Raw genomic sequence first — 21,829 nt, 5'->3', positions numbered from 1 at the left:
AGGGTCCGATTATACCTTAATTTTAGCGTGACAAGGTTTTTTTTGTTTCCCCCCCAAATGTCCTTTTACTTGGGGTCATGACGCAGCCGAGCTGTAGTATGTTTGCTGCTCGTTGCAGAGGTTTACGGTCCAAATCTACGATTTCAAATGGTGCGTATCAACCAAAATATATTCGCTATACATTTCCATGGATGTTAAAGATCGCGACGTCATTCAGAGTAAGGCCATTGTTGTTCCATGTCAGCTAAAATGTGAAAAAAAATACCCGCAAGTTACTCAATTGGGTTAATACATAACAGCACCCCCTACTCGTGAGAACACTCCACGGTGACTCCATGTCCAAATTGCGCTTTTTGGAAGAAATAAACACCATGCAGTATGGTGGGTACTTTGTGAATACTTTGTGTAAATTGCCTTGGTTGGGATTATGGTTGTTTTTGTATCACTATGGCAAAAACATGGTTTGCTCCTACCAGTAAGGAGATGCAGTATAGTTTAACACGTAGGCTTTCGCGACTAATATTATTCATAATAACGTTTTTGGGTTAGATCGCGTTATTTATAAATGTGTCGTAACCCTCCACCACCCGACACGGCCAATCAGCAAAAAAGTGTCACATTGACAAAAGACAAATAGTTCACTACTTTAGCCCACCGGTGTGTTGAAGCGTGAAACCACAACATTTACAATTTTTGAGTACGACGTTGGACCAAGTCTTCAATTATTGCTAAGGTGTCAGGTACAGGAGCCTTGGTGATCAGAGAGACTACATCAAAGCTGACAAGCAAATCATCTAGAGACAGTGAGATGCCCTTAATTAGAGAGACCAAGTGAGCTGAGTTACGTACTGCTGAGGTAGTCTTGTCTCAGACAGAAATTGGGCCAGTTTGTAGGTAGGTGAGTTGATAGTGGAAACGATGGGCCGAAGTGAAGTACCTTCTTTATGAATTTGAGGAAGACCATAGAATCTGGGTGGTCTAGCACCCAGACAGCTTTCCTTAGAGCCTAGTCTCTAAGGAAAGCTGTCTCGGGTGTGGACCAATCAACTAGTCTCAATTGCTGATGTAGTTGCAACATTCCTAGAACTGGTTAATCAACTAACAGCCATAGCTGTAAATTCAGTAATTAGAATGTAGTCTATTGCCAAATGCATTCACCAACCCATACAATTGGCAATGGGAACATCTTATTTTTTAGTCCAAGTATATATCCATTGACATTGTTACTTTATTATTTCTGCATTACCAAATCACGTTGTAAACAAAACAAATTATACAAGGTTAGCAGTTAAATTCGGTTAACATTTCTGAAGTCACAACCACACATTTTTACACTTAATGCATTATATTTGAGAATTATTTAAATGAAAAACATGCTTCACCTGATTGGAGGGTTTCAATGGACATGGCACCTTCGTTAAAAATCGCGCCTGGGTTCCCATCCATATAGCTCCTTTTGCGATGCTTGGGTGAAAGCGGTGCAGCCATGGCCACATCGCAGTGTGCAGATGCGTGAATTCAGCGGGGCAGGTTGGACGAGCAGCGGAGGGGCTCAGCGCCGTGTTTTATTAAACAGTATTGATTTTCTGTCCTCTGAGAGTGAAGGCGAGCGAACGCCATGGCTGCCTTCCCTGCAGACAATGAGAGTGGTAATCGTAATAAATGAGAACGCCTTGCCACACTGAATTTTTAAAGCCACCTGCCCTAGCAGCAGTTAGCATTTTCCCTTCACCTTCATCATTCTGCACCTCATGTGCCGAGTACGAATGTTAATTTAAAGAATCAGCACTATTTGTGATTTTACACATTGTGTACCTACTTTTGGTATACAGGAGTTGTGCAAAATATAAGCCATGCATATGTAGTACCGTCGAATACAGGTCGACACCCGGGGTTGAGGCACACTGAGATTTATTACAACAAACGTTGTGACATACACACTTGAGGGGGTATTGGCCCCCTCACCCGTCTATCTGAGGACACACCTCCTAGCTAACCCTAGCCTGCCTCAGAGTCCTCCTCTCGTGGACTAGGGGAGGCTATCTTGGCCCGACACTGGTCAGTCGGGCCCGGTACTCAGAGTCCAGACCAACACTGGCTCTGGCTCTGGCACCACGCCACTGGCTCGAGCCTGCGCGGTCCTGACAAGGACGGCGTAGCAGGGGGAGACCAGGGCTCTATCTCGGACGTCTTCCGTCTTCTCTTCTTAGCTAACCCAACTCTCCTCTAGCCCCCCGATACATTCCCCTTTTATACATCCCCCTCCCTGAGGGGTGGGGCCCCGGGGGATCGTAACGTCCGAAGCGCGGACGTCGTAGAGGGCACCTACTCGTGCACTGACGTAGCCCCGCCCACTGTGCTAGTTTCCCGTAGGATCCCATACATATCAGCTCGACACATATTTCCTCCGTAAGACCCCTACATCACCCCCCCCTGTACAGCTCGCAGCCGTCCCGGCTGCAACATCGACAATAAAAGTTTATTCAGCCCTCGATACCCCAGCGTGTGCCTCATTTTTTTTTTCAACAATAACGCAACGAGAAGAACAACAGGAAGAAAGAAAAAAAACCCGACGAACCCCCCCCGCGAATAAATACGAAAACCGTAGGACGAGCGTATATACACGTGTTTCTTTTCCTGGAGTCCCCCCCCCCAGCCCCCCACAGAAGACGCACAACACACACAACACACACAACACACACAACACACACAACACACACAACACACACAACACACACCCAATAATCGTACAACGCAGCGCGGCACGTGCCCGGAACACAGCACGGACGCCCCACACCGTGAGCACAACATGCGAATGTACACCGGAAAGAGAAGCCACAAAAGACGCAAAAAAAATTTTTTCTTCTCTTTTTTTTTCACAAGAGTTTGCGCATTTTTGCACGCGTCCTCACCGCAGGCCCGTCACACGGGACAGGCGCGGCCGGCAGGTCATCGGCCGGCAGGTCGTTGGCCGGCAGGTGTTCATCACAGAGCGAGTCTGTTGCCGACGTCGCAAGACCCTCAGCATCACCTGCGGGGGTCGTCGGGCGTGAGCCCGTCACTCCCGGTGCGCCTGGGGGTGGGACAGCCGGCAGCACGTTAGGCGGGAGCAACGGAGAAGACCCCTCTGAGTCGGACGCCCCCCCACATGCTTGGCCACGCGCGTGTGTAGTGGGATCTCGCACCGCAACGAAGGGTTTTAGCCTGGCAGGGTGTACAAACCACCGGCGCCTCCCCCATTGAATGCGCACGCACTGAGGTCTCAGGACCTCAACCACCTCGACGGGACCCCGCCACGGTCGCAGCAGTTTAGAGGAGGACGCGAGCGGTACCTGGGGACAGTGCAACCATGCCCTGTCCCCCGGCTTCCACTGTATTACATGCGCGCGACCCATTCTGAGGCGCTCATTAGCCCTCTGTCGCCTGGCAGAATTCTGCATGGCAGCATCCCGAGCCTCCGTTAATTTTTCCAGGTTGAATTTAACATGTTCGGCCAATTGAGTTTTTCCCTGCGGCGCCGGGATCTGCAGTTGGGCCTGAACAGGTGGCTCCGGTTCGCGGCCATACATAAGGAAAAAGGGGGAAAATCCCGTCGCAGCATGGGGGGCCAACCGGTATGCTGACAGGACCCCCTGAATTTTCAAATCCCAATCCGTCTGTGAGTCAGAAACGTGCTGCGACAGCATCGACGTGATGGTACGATGCAACCGCTCGACCATCCCGTCGGTTTGTGGGTGATATGGAGAGGTGCGAATCTTTTTAGTGCCAAGGATCTCACAGACCTGTTTGAGCAATTTGCTAGAAAAAATTTTACCCTGGTCGGTCAGCAGCCTCTCGGGAGCACCTTTGTCAAGGACGTATCCCTGGACAAAGGCCTCCACGATGGCTGCCGCCGACTGGTTGGCCAGGGGCCAGGCCATAGGCCAGCGCGTGAAATATTCAACCCCGGTTAGCAAATACCTATTTCCCCTAGGGGTGGCGGGGAACGGTCCTAGAATGTCCAGCGCGACGAGTTCGTTCACCCGGGAAACCCTGATAGATTGCAGGGGCGGGTTCGACTCCTTCGCTGGTGGTTTGCGCTGCGCACATCTAGGGCACGATCCTAATAGATCCCCGACATCCCTTGTCATGCCCGGCCAAAAGAAATCAAGTTGGAGCAAGGCCAGGGTCTTTTGGGTACCCAGGTGGAGGAGGCGCTCGTGAGCGGCCCACACCACCCTACCCCGTAACCCCGAAGGGACCACCAGCCGGTGGCGATGGGATTTCCCGTCCCAATGCATTAACAACCCACCGAGCATTTCCCATGCGTCGGCATCACCCCTCCCCCGCCCCCGGTCCCTGACGCGGCGGCGCAACGCAAGGAGGGAAGTATCTTCCATTTGCAACCGGCCCCATTCCGTAGCAGGCAACCCCAACAGGGAATCAGAACCCTGTTGTGCGATAGAATTAGTCATTGATGCGGCGTCATCAGCAGCCGCCAAGACCGGGACAGGCAATTCAGCAGGATGCCTGCACCGACCCGACCCCAGGAGGCATGCGCATTCGGGGGTGGTCGGCATGCGTGACAGGGCGTCCGCGTTGGTGTGGCGAACGCCCTTACGGTACGTGGTCTGAAAATCAAAATCCTGGAGAACCTCCAGCCATCGAGACAATTGTCCCGATGGTTGTTGGACTCGCAGGGCGTACTGTAGCGCTGCATGGTCTGTACGGACGGTGAAACACTGTCCGTACAGATACGGCCGGTACTGCTGGATGAAGTAGACAATTGCCAGCAGTTCCCGACGCGTGACACAATATCGTTGCTCCGCTGGAGACAACACTCGGCTACCGTACGCGACCACCCGTTCGACGCCCTCGACCACCTGGGACAGCACGCTCCCAATACCTGTGTTGCTCGCGTCAGTATCGAGCACAAAGGGTTTTGAAAAATCTGGATAAACCAGGGGAGGGGCATTAACCAGAGCGTCCCGAAGTGAGCGGAACGCAGCCTCCTCCTCCTGTCCCCAATGGAAACGGACCCCCTTTGACGTCAAAGCGTGCAGGGGTTTAGCAATGGTGGCAAAGTCCGCGACAAAGCGTCGGTAGTATGACGCGAAACCCACAAAGCTCCTGACCTCTCCCACCGAGGTGGGAGTCGGCCAGGAGCTGACGCACTGCGTTTTGGCGGGATCGGTAGCAATACCCGAGCGCCCTACGATGTGCCCCAAATAACGTACTGATTCGCGCAACAAATGACACTTTTGGGGTTTAAATTTCAAATTAGCAGCCCGCATTTTGAGGAAAACGGCCCGCAACCTCTGGAGATGCTCGTCGAATGTTCTGCTAAAGACGATAACGTCGTCCAAATAGATTAAACACGAATCCCACTGCAATCCAGCCAAAACCAATTCCATCAATCGCTGGAAAGTCGCCGGCGCCGAGTGTAATCCCATCGGCAACCGGTTAAATTGGAAGAGACCATGTGGCGTACGGAATGCGGTTTTAGGCTTAGATTCATCGTCCAGAGGAAGCTGCCAGAATCCCGAAAGCAAATCCAATGTGGAGAAGAATCGCGCCCCCGCCAAGGCGTCGAGTGATTCATCAATACGGGGAAGCGGGTATGCGTCAGCAATGGAAATTTTGTTGAGGCGGCGAAAATCGACGCAAAACCGCAACGATCCATCCTGTTTCTTTACCAGAACGATCGGTGCTCCCCACGGGCTGGTAGAGGGAGAAATTATATCGGCGGCTAACATGTCATCAACAGCCGATTTGACATGGTCCTTCTCGGCGGGACTCAGCCGGAAGGGATTTTGGTGTATGGGCGCGCTGTCACCAGTATCAATATGGTGACGCAGCAAATGGGTGCAGCCCAGATCGAATTTGTTTTGACTAAACACATCGGCGAATTCGCGCAATAGTGTCCTAAGTTTTTGACGCTCTACATCCGACAGGTCCGTCGATCCCGCACAAAGCGCCTCAAGCCACCCTTCATCGGTGTCCGAATGTGGAGTCGGCAGAGTGGCAGCGTGCACGTGATTTGCGACAGACTCCTCACAGGGCACCGGCGTTGCGTGAGCAAGCACGGTCCTCTGGGGAATTACCACGGCCTGCGACCCCACATTGAGGACCGCGATGAATGGGTCCCCGTCCCCCCTTACAATGGTCTGAGCGGGAATCAAATGCGGCCCGCTAACCCCAGCCCTAGATGGGCCGAGCAGGACACCCTGGTCCCCAACACCCTTAGCGAAGGGCCTACGAAGCTTCAGGGGTACCAACATTTGTGCCCCCGGCGGCACGCGAACCGTCTGAACTATAAACGCGGGTACCGTCGCGAGCGCCGAGCGATCCGTAGTAGGGGAAGGCAAAAACGCCATCCGCCGTCCCGACGGGAGTTCAATGCAACCCTGGTTAATCATGATCCAAATCGGCATTTTGCCCAAGAAATCCGTCCCCAGCAGGCACGGAACCGCCAGCGAGGAGGACACAAAAATAGGGCCGGACAATTTAATATCACCGATCGAAATTTGCGCGCGAATCTGCCCCATGATACCCAGTGAGCCCCCGTTAGCAGCGTAGAATGGCACATTAACCGGTAGCAAGGGACGACTTTGGACAGGGAGAATGTTGTATATTAGTTCCGAAATGATGGTTGCCGACGCACCTGTATCGACGAGGATACGCACTTCGACCCCGTCAATATATCCTACTACGGCCGACGACCCCGACGGCGCAGCTAGAACGCGATGGGCCAACACGGACCACTGGGCGGGTTCGAATTCGGTCCCCATAGTGGTTCGTGTTGGCCCCATGGTGTGCAATGTTGGCCCCCCGTTCGTTGCGGTGTGTACATGTGTAACGGGTGTGTGCTTTGGCCAAACATGTGGGGTGCCGCGACTCGCCGGGTCATGTCGGTGGAGCTTGGGAGGAGGAGGAGGAGGAGGAGGAGGAGGAGGGCCGGCGTCCCGGCGAGGCGTCGTCCCCCGCTGTCGAGGGGAACGGCACCCCAAGGCGACGTGGCCCCGGACGCCGCAGTTATAGCAGCGCGGGAGCGCAGGTGGTGAAGACGGGCGGTCGGAGCGGGTCGGCCCATCCCGGTCCGCCCGTGCTCCCATCCGTTGCTGCTGTCGGAAGTTGGCGGCGTAGACCTCCTCCGTCGGTGAGGTGACGGCAGCCACCGTACGGCCGGCAGCTGCCCTGCTGGCCTTCCTTCGCTGCGACAGGAGGTTGGCGTGGAGGAGCCGCGCCGGTTGGAGGGAACCCATCTCCACGTCCTCCTGCGCGACAATGGCGACGTCCAGGTCGTCCGCCAGCAGAAGGATCTTCTCGGTGACCATGGCGTCGACGCCTTGGTCATCCATACGAGGGAAGGCCGTCTTTGCGAGCGCCAGAAGGCTGGTACGGTAGGCGAGGGGCGACTCCTTCGCACCCCGCTGGCGGTCGTAGAATCGCTGCCTACACTCCGCCGATGGTCGGTAAACCCCAGCCAGCAATTGCAGCGCCATCTGAAGAGTAGAGCGCTTGTCCCTCGATGCGGACGTAAGAGCAGCGAGGGCGTCGCCGTCAAGGAGCGCCGGTAGTGCGCAGAGGGCTTCGTCGTCTGACCACCCCGCCATCTCTTGATGCGCGAAGAAGCGCCGCTGAAATCCCCCCCAGTCGCCCTCCTCAGCCACAAACTCCTTTAGCGGGGGCAGTCTTTGGTGTAGTGCAGCGACCGCCGTGGAGGCCCGCACTTTGATGTCCCCGCGACTCGGCCGAGCGTCAGCACGAACGGCAGCTGTAATCGCCTGTCGCGCAGATAGTGACGCTCCGTCCGAAGGCGGTGACGCGGCAGCTCCAGCGGAGTCGATGTCGGACCCCAAGTTGAGGTTGGCCACGCTCTCGGCAGCTGCTGCGGCGATGGCGGGACTTTCAAAAGTGCCGTCGGTAGAAATGGCGGGAAGGTGCAACGGCCGTCGGCTGTCCTCGCCCCGCGGTGGTCCAGCAGCCCCCAGCCGAGTGATGGTCTCGAGTGTGGCGGCAGCAGCGTATAGCAGCTCCGCCAACCTCGCGTGCGCCAGCCACAGCCCGTCGGACAGCAACTCCCCTTCCTCCCGATGCCCCGGTAAGGACGCATTCGGTCCCGGCTGCTCGTTGCCCCCATCAGCCGTCTCTGGTACCGCACTTCCCGCGGTGTCCTCCGCCTCCTGCACCCCGGCCCGAGCTGTTCGGCGCGTGTCCATGTTCGTTGTTGTTTACTTCTGACGCCAGATGTAGTACCGTCGAATACAGGTCGACACCCGGGGTTGAGGCACACTGAAATTTATTACAACAAACGTTGTGACATACACACTTGAGGGGGTATTGGCCCCCTCACCCGTCTATCTAAGGACACACCTCCTAGCTAACCCTAGCCTGCCTCAGAGTCATCCTCTCGTGGACTAGGGGAGGCTATCTTGGCCCGACACTGGTCAGTTGGGCCCGGTACTCAGAGTCCAGACCAACACTGGCTCTGGCTCTGGCACCACGCCACTGGCTCGAGCCTGCGTGGTCCTGACAAGGACGGCGTAGCAGGGGGAGACCAGGGCTCTATCTCGGACGTCTTCCGTCTTCTCTTCTTAGCTAACCCAACTCTCCTCTAGCCCCCCGATACATTCCCCTTTTATACATCCCCCTCCCTGAGGGGTGGGGCCCCGGGGGATCGTAACGTCCGAAGCGCGGACGTCGTAGAGGGCACCTGCCCGTGCACTGACGTAGCCCCGCCCACTGTGCTAGTTTCCCGTAGGATCCCATACATATCAGCTCGACACATATTTCCTCCGTAAGACCCCTACACATATATAAAATTATTTCCAAGGATGTCAAAGCAGTTGACTGCATGGTGAACTTATTTCTCACCGTAAGCAGTCAACCATGCACATCGAAGGTGTGGTGGGAACGACAACAAGAACAAATAATTTAAGGACTGTAAATGAATTCACAATATTCCACGGATCATGTCAGAGCATTACTAGCTACATCATGGGACCTCCTTTGCCAGTACCAAAATAAAAGGTTTCGGTTTGGTGTTTTAACATCTTAACACCTGTTTTGCCAGAAAAAAGGGGAAAACCTATTCTCATTATTAGCTAGTTAATCGCTTTGCACTTAAGAATGCATTACAATCTTAAAAATCATTATAATATTAATACAAGGCATTGTGTTTCTTCAACTTGCTGCACCACAAGATTGTGTGAAATTTTCCCCAGGTCTCATTTATAAATGTTTAACGGGGGGGGAGGGGGGGCATATATTAATTTCTGTGCTTCACCATTCCATGCTGCTGGCCCGATGTGTGCTGCTCACTCAGCCCTTAAATCTGTTTAAGCCCCATAAATTCTACATGTCATCTGGCATCATAAAACATTGAAGCAAAGTGACACTATGCATTTAACAATTTAGAAGCAACATTGTAAGTAAGGTTGGATTTATAGATGTTTTTTTGCCAATAACCACAAGCACCGAAATCACTTTGCATTGATAAGGATCACAGTAGGGAGAGATAGATACGCAACATCGCCAATGTACACCCAATCCCACGAAGATCCGACCTAATTAAAAAAGCGGGGGGTATTGGTCAATACATTGTCAATTTGCTCTACAACACACTGGTGGTGCTGTACTAGTGTAATGAGAGCGCCATCTCCTGTATTATGTGGAGTGTTGTGTGATATGCAGTTATGGGTTATCTAGGGGAAGGGTTACATCTAGGCCAAAGGTAATGGGGCGGAGCCACCCGGGAAGCCTCTGGAACGCTCCCGAAGGTTTCATGAGGGGCGTGGCCAGAGGCGGGGTTTAGTCGCCGGGGAGCGTATATAAGCGGGGGCTGGAGCAAGGTGCGGGGTCGGTGTGTGAAAAAGCAAGAGGAGCTCCCTGTCGCTGCTGCCCCGACCTCTCAATCGGCCACGTGGCGGCGCAACCTCCAGCCGCTCAACCGCTTCCTAGCGCCCCGTCAGCCTGCAGCACCACATGGCGTGGGGCAGCAGTAGTGCGAGTGAGAGAGACGAGAGACAACCAACTGTACCGAAGATTTATTAATAAACGATTCAAGTTCTTATCGTGTCCGAGCCACTCATTACACTAGTAACGAATTAGTATGTTCTGTTCATGTAACAAATGTTACTAATTAGTTGTGTCGGGTGGTGGCGGGTTTACGGCACATTTATGCGATCTAACCTCAAAAAACAAACCAATATTATTCACTTATTTAGCATTTCCAGAATGCACAAGTACAATGAGGCGAGATAAACTTACCATGCACACCTCAATGAAGTGTTTGGAATTCTATTTTTAGCAAACACGCATGGAGTTGCACATGATCTTGAAAATGTTGCTGAAAAAAGTACAAGTTTGGTAATGCTGTTGTATATGCCGGATTATGAAATTTTAATAAAAATAATGAAAATTACTAATTTTCCAAAAAAAAATGCGCAAATCGCATAAATTATGTTAATGTGTGTAATTATATGCATAAATTATGATAATCACGGAGATAATCGTAGTAATTTATGCGGATGCTTGCGATTATGTTAATGTGTGCAGTTATGATAATTAGGCTTAGCTTCGTTATCCAGAGTTGTATCAATCTGGATAAAACGATTATTTTTGATTAAACATTTACTGATTATCTTAGTGTGGTTATGTTATGTTAGGTCTCCAACTTCATATCTCATCGCAGGTAACAGTTCTTATGAATAAGACAGTTTTGCATGGACTGGGAAAGACGCACTCGAACACTTGGTGTTAAGCAATTTTAATTCTAAACAAACATATGATCTAATATGCAAAGGCAAAAGTATACGTCAATAGATTCATCGGCAAGATTATGTAATTAACGAAAATAAATGACTAAAACATTCTTATTCATGTAACTCGACGGCAGCAACTGCTTAGCACGATCAGTTGATATTGAACGCACCACCTTGAAATGGCAACCCTTTTTGAAACACAAAGATAACTTTTTGAAAGTCTTATTCGTGTGTGTGTTGTGTGTGCGTTGTCCCCTTGTAATATTAATATTTTAAGCAGAGGCAGGGCGCTGTGTCGGAGCTTGTGGGGTGGGGGAGGATACAACCAGCAGCCAGAGAAGTTCCTCTCGCTTGGGCGTGGCCGCAGCGAGCCCGTGCTGCTTTCTCTCTCCACTGCTCGATTGAGCGGCGTTGGCACAATGTCCGCCATCGTGGTGCGCGATGATTCCGTCGTCGCTGCTGGACGTCTTGTCTGTTCTCACTGGGTGTTGGTCGGTGTGTGTGTATCAAACACACGGCGCATTCGATGGCGCTTTCTCTCTCTTGGTGGCAGCTCCAGGCTTCTCCACTGCTGGATGATTGTTGAGTCGGCACGATGCTCGCCTTCGGCAGTGTGCGATGATATCGTCGTCGCTCTCTCCTTGATCGCTGCCAATTTCACATGGACACTCGCCCTTACTTCAGGCTGTGTTGGCTCAGGCTCTGGACGACGCGGCTGTGCGCGCTCACCGGCTTGGAGCGCTCTGGCGATGAACGATAGCTCTTGTTGCCCATCCGCTGCTGCTCGTCCTTTGCGATGCTCGCTTGGTCGACGCTTGGCGATTTCCGCCCTTTCTACAGGTTGATCGCTTGATGTCACTCGTCACTCTCTCTTCTCCGTGCTTTCCTTTGTTCGTGCAGCTGCCAGCTTCATTCGCACTTAACCACACCTCGACACTTCGTTCTGCGAGAAGCGACACCTGCCATCGGTATCGGTGTTTGCTCCCTCACGACGCTCAGCCAGCCGGAGCACGGCTGAACCCAGCCTCGACCCAGGTTGAATCCAGATTTCTGCGACTCGAACGACCTCTCCTCGTTCCATCTCTCTTTGAGGCACGACTCGCCCCAGTTCCTTTGCGAACCCCGTCACAACGCTGCGTCGCAAGCCGAGTTGCAAGACTGACCGCGACTCGAACCAGACTGCACACTCGTGATGTGCGCCCGTGCTTAAACTCAAAACGTGAACACCCTCTCCTCTCTGTGCGTCTCTTGCGAGAGAAACAACAACCGAAAAACAGACGTCCCAGCTATGCCAGCACAGTCCCCCCCCTTGCGACCCTTTGACCCCTCCTCCCTCTGAGTGGGTCACTCCGAGGCCAGACCCCCAATACGTATTCAGGCCGGTATGTGCCCGTGCCAAATCGTTGGAAGACAAAGGTGGCCGAGGAGACCTATGCAACACATTTATGTGGTCCCCTGTGTGTTACATTTATTCTTGATATTTCTTATGAGTTCCCTCGGTCTTAGTATCTCGTGGTTATTACTCAGTCTATGTTCAATGAATATTCGTAATGATCCTCGTTACATCATTATTTTGAGGGCTTTGCCAAGTTTGGTTATGCGTTTGTCTCCAGGGATTGGTATTTTATTCTGAGTTATATTTTAATGTCCTGAGGTTAAGTGTAACTAAGTTTCCACTTAAGCTTTCTGGAATTCGTATTCTTTAGTTTTGGTAAGGTCATGTAGATAGAAACATACAATACAAAATAATATATATGCGGTGAGTACGAGTAATATAAGGGAATATCCAATAATAAGCCCCTATTGTTTGCTGGTTAATTATTTATGTTAAGTTTCTACTTTTCGTTAAGGAAAACGTTAAAGAAAACGCGAGTTGCAACAGTTGTTTTTCTCTGCTCGGCACCTTATCTGTGCATCTCCAGACGTCTTGGGAAGGTTATGCCATCGACCTTTTGTCCATCTGGATGTCTCTGACCTCTCTGTGCTCTGAAGTCTTGTCGTTTAATGGCCCTCCCCGTTTCACAGATTCCTCGTGTGTTTGTGAGGAGTAGGTGCTGTTTTCATTATTTAATTATATATATAGATAAAAAAACTTTTCTTTTTTAATTATTCTTAATATTAATTTTTGAAAAACAGGGCATAGATACAACAATGCCCTATAAAACAAATCTATGATTAAACAAACTAGTCAGACATGGCTATTCCGACACAGCTTAAGGATACATTTATATTAATATCGGAGTGACAAGTCCATAAAAATACGAAAGACATCAAGAAAAGGCAGGTCATTTGGTGCGGCTTATGCACGACAAAGTTTAGGCCATACGTCCCGCAATACGGAGGCAAACCACAGCAAACACGTGTAGTGACTAACTCGGAGACGGTAAGACTTGGAGGCACTTCTTTCATTGAACGAACACTCTCGGGATAATACACACCCTACGTGGGTGCACACTCTACAGTAGCTAGCCTACACACAACTCTAACCGTCTAACACTGACGGCGCTGGACGGAGACAGACAACAACTATATAGCAGCACAATATCGAGTGAAAACGGCAGCGACGATGGCGACGAGATGGTAACGACGATCTTGAACAGCACGACGGGGATCCTACTTCCAGCAACAGCCACGAGGTCCCCCACAGGGGCCCCTCTTATACTCTCAGCGTGGCCTCGCTCTACCATGCCCCATCTCTGGAACCTACTCACGGGTTCCCGAGGCTTCCCGATGGTCCCCTCTGTGACCTTTTCCCTACATGTCCCCCTCTCGTATCTATCGTGGCCTGCTGACGTGGGTGCTGCCATACACTGCAGTTACCCTTTTCTGCCAGCAGCCAGCGCTATGCCACTACACATGTAAGACTACAGCGGTCCACGCTCTGCGCTAATCCACCACACAGACTGTGCTCCAATATACACAAATGTTTATTCTAGAAATTAGCAACGAATCTCAAGGTAAATTTTAAACAGGGTCCGGCTACCAGTTGGGATGTTTGGTCCAAATTCTTCCTAAGGAAGACCTGTATTCATTATAAATATCAACTTACCAGTTCGTTTAAACATTTTAGAAAATACTCTTTGGTTCTTTCGGTAAAGTCACGTATGAAGATAAAATAATAAATTAAATACTACCATAAGACGTTTCGATTGCAACACAAGCAATCATCATCAGGTATAAATGAAATAGAAACACAAATCTAGTATACTTAGACATGTAATGTAATACAACAGAGAGTCGAATATCATAACAGTCAACACCCTACCTGGTTGATTACGTTCTTCCTGAGAATGCTAAATTTGAGAGAGAGATAAAACACAGAACCAGAGACATATAGACAGACATATAAGCAGACAGATATCACAGAGATACATAGAGAGAGACAAACATAGGCACACAGAGAAAGCACGCCTCTGTGTCGAGGCCTTAAATAGAGAGAGGGGGCGGGGGCAGAGAGAGAGGGAGGGGTTAGAGAAATTAGCATGTCAATGAGTGGCACGGTGAGTGGCACGGTGCAAAAGCTTGAGAGAGGGGGTGGGGGCGGAGAGAGAGGGAGGGGTTAGAGAAATTAGTATGTCAATGAGTGGCACGGTGAGTGACATGGTGCAAAAGCTTGAAAATAACAGACAAAAGCAGAGAGGGAGATGGACAACAGCCGAGACACACAGAGAGAGCAGAACATAAGTGTGTCTCGGCTATTGTCCCTCTCCCTCTCTGCTTTTGTCTGTTCTTCGTGTTTGTGTCTTGTCTCCTTTTAAAATTTCACACTTAACTTCTAACTTACACAATCTTTAAAAAAACGTAATCAACCAGGCTATGCCTTAATTGTGTGTTGCATTACATTACATTTCGAAATTTTGCTAGGCTATTTAATTCAGTGTGTCTCTCTCCCTGTCTCCTAATTTTTTCAAGCTTTTGCACTGTGCCACTCACCGTGCCACTCATTGACATGCTAATTTCTCTAACCCCTCCCTCTCCCTCCGCCCCCGCCCCCTCTCTCTATTTAAGGCCTCGATACAGAGGCGTGCTTTCTCTGCGTGCCTATGTTTGTCTCTCTCTATGTATCTCTGTGATATCTGTCTGCTTATATGTATGTCTATATGTCTCTGGTTCTGTGTTTTATCTCTACCTCAAATTTAGCATTCTCAGGAAGAACGTAATCAACCAGGTAGGGTGTTGACTGTTATGTTATCCGACTCTCTGTTGTATTACATTACATTTCTAAGTATACTAGATTTGTGTTTCTATTTCATTTATACCTGATGATTGCTTGTGTTGCAATCGAAACGTCGTATGCTAGTATTTAATTTATTATTTTATCTTTACACGTGACTTTACCGAAAGAAGCAAAGAGTAATTCCTGCAGTCACGAAAGCTCCAAATTAAATATTTTAGAAAATGCCATTCGAAAAGCCCAGTCTGTAAATGAAGTCGTGCTCACAATTCAGTGCCGAAGGACTTAGATCGTTCCCCCGCTTGGTTGACTTGTGACCCTTGCCTTGGGACGGAGAGTCGTGCCATCTCAATGTACAAGGTGGAGTTGGGGCTGCCCGAACTTCAGGACACCTGCCACACGTGCAAAGGAAGCAGGTGCCATTAAACGGTTGTTACGCGACACAAAAAGGAGCATGTGCAGCCAGCACTTCACCTATGTCAGGTAGACTGACAATTTACGAAACAATATAAAACCTTTAAAATGTACAGTCCTTTTATTCCAGCCACTTGTTTTATGGCCTCTTTCCTAGTGTAGCAATGGGAGCCATTTTACCAAACGTTACCATGCAGGTGAGTGTCAATTAAACCTTATGGTTGGAACCCCGGGGTCCTGAATAAACATAAGTCACGTAGAAATAATAAAATAATAAAGAAAACATTATAAAAATTCTCACGACGTTTCGGCCACAACGCAAGCAGCCGTCCTCAGGTGAAGAACAGAGCTGTCGGAAAGACAGCGTACTAATGAACACTGCTAAGCTTGGCAGCGTATTTTAAGCTGGGTGGGAGGAGGAGGGCGCCTTGACAAAGGAGATATGTGCTTCGTAAGTCCGGCACCACACAGTGACAATCAGTCACTACAAAATGATCCATGTGGGTCACGACGAAAATCCATGGATCTCAGTCATCGGATGGAGGCGGCAATCGTCGTAGTAAAGGAGATGGAGACTTTGAGGGCCAGGCGAACGTCTTCAAAAGGGCCAGAATTACATTTTACAGCGAGAGATGGTCACGTGGAAGATACCGGTCTTGGAAGATGGCCACGCACCTTATGATGCTGTATTTGTATGAAACCATGAACCTATACGAACTTTACTCTTCGGTTCTTTCGGTAAAGTCACGTAGGTATAAAATAAAAAAATAAAAATCACGACGTTTCGGGCGCAACACAAGCGTCCGTCATCAGGTGGGACAACCACAGCAAGAAACAATTGCCCACTTCAGCAATTATTTCTTGCTGTGGTTGTCCCACCTGATGACGAACGATTGTGTTGCGCCCGAAACGTCGTGATTTAATTTATTTTAAACCTACGTGACTTTACCGAAAGAACCAAAGAGTATGGATCCCTGCAGTCACGAAAACTTCAAATCTAGACTATACAAACTTTAACAAGCAATGTTTATTTGCAGATAAAGTACCATCTCGTAAAATGCTTCCAAATACTTAAGACCAAAAAGGCAATGTAAACAGCACGCTTGCATACATATACATTGTTTAAAAAATATATATTAATCTTGCAGATTGTGCACAACCTCCCGGTTTGCAAGGTATTGTGTTAAGTTTCCAAATATTCATTCCAGAATCTATGATTAGTTTACGTGAAAATGTAATTAGGCCGTTCATTTTCCAAGAGAATTTGAGATTGTTTTATATGCAGTTGGTTTGCGTACTTATTTGGGTTGAAAAATCCGCGTTTGCATTGTGTAGGGTCCGAATTCCCTTTAAAACATTTCCGGTTCCATTCAGGTTGTCCCCGGCACTCCCTCGTATTACCCATCTTTGCACAAAAAGGTGGCGATTCAAACGATTGTCACGAAATGTTTCACACAAATATTCACACAATACCGAACCCCAGTCATTGCCGCAGCAGCTTTTGGCTGGCCATCAAAGACCGTAAATGCATCACGCGCTCTCAGATGCGCTTCTGCGGCCATCTGGCTTCCTCGTATCGGAAGGAAGAGTGTTGCACTGGGAGCTATGTACTTTTAAAATCTAGATTTCAAAACACATTTTAGAATGGCTTTGTATTTAGTTTGTAGTCCTACACACGCACTTCCAATTAGCATAGTTGGCTACGTATGGTGCAAAAGTTCAAAATGCATACATAATTCGCCTCCCGCCCCTGCATCTCAACGACATCAAAAGCCACGATCTCAAAAACGTAAGGCTCCATCCATTGGTATGATTACAGTAGTGCATACTGTGGTGATACCTGCTTTCACTGCAGCAGTGCATACTGTGGTGGTACCTGCTATGATTACAGCAGTGCATACCGATTGTGGTGGTACCTGCTATGACTACAGCAGTGAATACTGACTGTGGTGGTACCTGCTACATCTAGCGACTGTATAGTACTAATAACTGCACGCATCGAGGTGGGGGAGACATCACACAGTGAAGATTTTTATAGCATTTTTAACGCAAAATAAAATGTCCTCCCCCCCACCAAAGGCGCGTGAGTTGGTAAAGTCGTGCGTGCGTGAAAAATCAATAAATAAAGGCCTACTTCTTCTTGGTTCTTTCGGAAAAGTCACGTAGAATGGAAATAATAAAATAATAAAAATAAAGCATAATAAAATAATTCTCACGACGTTTCGGCCACAACGCAAGTAGCCGTCCTCAGGTGGAGAACAGGTCTGTCGAGGAGACAGAGTCTGAAATAAAATAATAATAAAAAACCTGAGGACGGCTACTTGCGTTGTGGCCGAAACGTCGTGAGAATTATTTTATTATGTTTTATTTTTATTATTTTATTATTTCCATTCTATGTGACTTTACCGAAAGAACCAAAAAAATGAATCCCTGCAGTCACGAAAGCTTTAAATCGAAAAGGGCTACTGCCTATAGTGCTAGCATCTAGCGACTAGGCCTCGGCAAGGTAAGGTAAAAGGTAAAAACAACGAGCCTACCTTTACCCTACCTTTTACCTTACCACAATACAATCACTCTATTCTACCCTTTACCCTTTAGCAGGTAAGGTAAACGGTAAAAAGCAACGAGCCTACCTTTACCCTACCTTTTACCCTTACCCCATACAAATTACCCAATTACAGGGTAATTACTAGGGTACTACACATTATAAAGGTTTATAACGGTAATGCTAGGTAAAGCGCTTTCTACATATAGAATACTTTCGATTCCAATTTTACACGTTTTCTTTGAACTCACTCTGTTTGTTGTTGTTGTCGTTGTTGTTGTATCCTCAAATCTTGTAACTCAATTTTAACCCACTTCCCAATGGGGTATCGACTGCAAACTTGGTATACTTATGTCATACTGATGACAACACTATATTCTATCATAAAAATTAAATGTTTTTAAACATTCTTTTTTATATGCTATGTTTAGGCTTGGGTCTAATTGTCCACGGTCAACTGATGTTGGCTGTAATTGGCCACGGTCCCTTACGTTATGGCAAGCTTCGGTACGCCACTTCCTGTAGTCGTGGAGTTCTGCCATTACTCGTACATTTCATAAAAGCGTGTTTAAAAAAAAGTTTTTGTTTAATATTACTTATTAATTGGAGGCCATGGACTGCGCCATGGAGCTTTTAGCGGTAAACAAGGTACCGTATTTACCGGGTAATACTTCACGCTACCTTTACCCTACCGGGTAATTCTTTCGAGCTACCTTTACCCTACCCTTTATTTTATCCATTGGCATGTCGACACCTTTACACTTTACCTTTACCCTTTAACCCGGTAAAAAGGGTAAATTACCTTACCTTGCCGAGGCCTACTAGCGACTGTATATATTAGTAACTGCACGCATCAGGATGGGAGGAAACATGACACCGTAAATAATTTACGTCAGCGTTTAGTATATTCTTATAGCATTTTAACGCGAAAGAAAATGTCCCCCTCACTCCCACCGAAGGCGTGTGCGACTTGGCATGGGCCGCCCCGCCCCACCAAAGGCACATGAGTTGGTATGGTTGTGCACGTGTCATAAATAAATCAATAATAGTATAGCGCACACAAATCTCACTAAATCGCTAATTCAACTAATTTACAGTTGACGGATGTGAAAAGCAACAGCGCTTGCTGACCGCAGGGCTTACGGCGTGGTAACTGGCAAATTTTTTTTCCGTAAACCCCACTGTTGGAGAGCCAAGCGAGCGACCACACACAAACCCATAATTTTTGACTTTTATAAATATAGAAGAGAAGAAGAAGAAAGAAGAAGAAGATTATGTTAAGTGCAAGTTACCTTTTATTAGTCTAATTCTGTAGCGCATGAATGTGTAGTGTAACACAAGTCGGAGACGATGTAGTTGCTGGAGGCACCTTCTTTATTCAGATCAAACACAGCTTCCAACTTCAATAGGTTCACCCTCATGCACTCCCTAGTTGTCTAGCCTAGCCTAGACATAACCCTGACCGTGTTACACTGACGGCATCGACCGAGACAGCCAAAAACTATCTGGTCACGCAATGATCTAATGAAGGTGGGGCCTGGCTCTGCCCTGGCCGCGCCTCCCATCTTGAACCCACTAGCGGGTTCCAGGGGCTTCCAGATGAGGTCTTCCGTGACCCTTGCCCCAGTTCTTCCACCCTACCGGCACACCCGTGTATATGCTCAACGGTATGTGCGCTAACTGGTCACCACAGTTCCCACTGCTGGATAGCAGTTACTACATCACCCCCCCTTCCGTTAAAAAACAACAGCCGTCCTGGCTGCCAATACAGCAGCTGCAACCGGTGGACAGGCAGAGCAACCCCTAAATCCAAGGAACACCCCTAATACCGAACCAACAACACACAGCCCAACCGTGGCACCCCCCTCTAACTGACAACACACCCAATGCAACCCCTTACACAGGCCCTTACCCCTAACACCCCCTTTCCCCGAATCCCACCGTACAAGGGAGAGTCCGCTTTTACCGGAACGTAGCTCGCGTGAGCCGGTCCTTAACACCAGTCACCCCCGCCTCAGCAGGGTCTTGCACCCCTGGGACTCCGAGGAATTGGGAGAGGAGGAAGAAAAAAATATAATGGCCTAAAGGGCATGGCCCCTGCCTCAGCCGCACCTGTCCTGATCCAGTCCCTGACACCTCGCACATGGCGGTCTCAGAAGGCCTCAGAGACCCGGGTCTGGTGGGGCTTGGGAAGACGTTGCCGGCGGGTCAGAGGGTGTCGGTGGCACTACCGACACCCCGGCATTCTATAACGATGTGGCCCTACCTGCCACACATGAAACACTTGGCCATGGGTTCCCAGGACAGCGGGGACTGCCCCGCGCATTCCCTAGCCACCAAACACAGCCGTCATGTCCTCCATCCGCCATGGCCCAGCCTCCTCTTTTGGCCTATGCTGGTGGTCCTCGTAGGCTTGAATTTTTCAGACCACCGTTAAGAACGAGATCTCTGCACTGGCGGCGGAGGGCAGGGTGATCTTCAACTCCCGCACCAGCGCCTTCAACCTTTCCACCACCAGGAAGTCGAGCGCCCCCTCACCCAAGTGCAGGTATGCCTCCTGTCCCAGCGCCAGCAGCACCTCCCGGAAAGTGTAGGGCATCTCGGCTTCCCTTCGCTCTCTCTAGAGGAATCTTGTGCGGGCATCTTCTAGAAAGCCAAAAGTGGCCCCTTGCAGCGGCACTGACATCGGCGCCCTTCCCACGCATTCCCGCGCTCGCCTCAAAATGGCGCCCGCTGGCCATGGTAGGTCTTCCAGGGGCAAAATGGAGCCCACCATATGCACGGTCTCCGGTCTGGACTGCTCTGCTCCCGCTCCGATGAAAGCTCCAACTGGGGTCTCCCAGTGACTCCTCTCCACGCCGCTGACCGCGGTGCACCTCCCATGACATCCCGCGGCCCCCCCTGCCATGTGGTCAGCGCGCGATCGAGGCCTACGGGCTTTGTAACCGGGGTCCCGGATCCCGGGGCTGCTGGAGGGATGACCGTCCTGCCGTCTACACTATGGGTGGGTTCCTCTTCTTGGTCACTTTGGAACACCCCACTTCTAAGACCAGATGTAGTATAGCACAAGTCGGAGACAAGGTAGTTGCAGGAGGCACCTTCTTTATTCAGATCTTACCCAGTTTCCAACTTAAAACAGATTCGCCCTCATGCACTCTCTAGTCTAGCCTAGCCTAGACGCAACCTTGACCGTGTTACACTGATGGCGTCGACCAAGACTGCCAACAACTATCCGGCTGCGCAATGATCTGGTGAAGATGACAGCGACGAAGGCGGCAAAGATGACAGCGACGACGAGATGAGTCCACTCCCAGAATCGGCAGCCCGGAGCTCTCGTTCTCCGAGGCATGGCCTGGCTCCGCCCTGGCCGCACCTCCCTTCTCGAAGCCACTAGCGGGTTCTAGGGGCTTCCAGATGAGGTCTTCCGTGACCCTTGCCCCAGTTCCTCCGCCCTGCCGGCACACCCGTGTATATGCCCAATAGCGTGTGTGCTAACTGTCCACCGCAGTTGCCGCTGCTAGACAGCAGTCGTCGATATGCCACTACAAATGTATTTTTATTTTGTAAAGTGTCCGTAAATTGGTCACCATTGCACAAGGCGCAACACTTTATGTCTCAGTGGGTTTATCTCGTGGTTAAATAGAAATGGAGGCATTCTATTTTTGTAGGGGAAAAACATGGAAATGATCGCCAAACTTGTCACAGCTCCCTCTTTGCTATATTGCAAGGGGGGGGGGGGGGTTATGATAGTTAAACCCTGTCGATGTAAATATAAATAAATAAATAAATACCTCTAGACAGATGGACACAACCTCGTGTTTAAAGCAGTGGCGGCTCCTGCAAAATCTCTCAGGGGGGGGCAAATGTCTGGATGATTGATAAGGATAAGGTCCACCCATGCAATGGATAAATTAACAGCTTAAGCATGTGTAATATAGTTGAGGACTCTTG

The 21,829-nt window shown here is 49.5% G+C and overlaps 1 protein-coding gene across 1 annotated transcript in view; it reads right to left on the bottom strand.

Annotated features, from left to right (window-relative positions):
* Positions 1-20,477, bottom strand: part of LOC144723264 (POU domain, class 6, transcription factor 2-like) — a 103,302-nt gene extending 82,825 nt beyond the window's left edge. Inside the window, exon 1 of the mRNA XM_078601858.1 lies at positions 20,310-20,477. Coding sequence (XP_078457984.1) covers positions 20,310-20,477 — 168 coding nt within the window. The remainder of the gene's footprint in view (positions 1-20,309) is intronic.
* Positions 20,478-21,829: the final 1,352 nt, after the last annotated feature.

The sequence above is a fragment of the Lampetra planeri genome, chromosome 1 (assembly GCF_965212315.1).
Source record: "Lampetra planeri chromosome 1, kcLamPlan1.2.h2, whole genome shotgun sequence".
NCBI classification, from domain to species: domain Eukaryota; kingdom Metazoa; phylum Chordata; class Hyperoartia; order Petromyzontiformes; family Petromyzontidae; genus Lampetra; species Lampetra planeri.
This window is presented reverse-complemented; position numbering and strand designations above follow the sequence as displayed.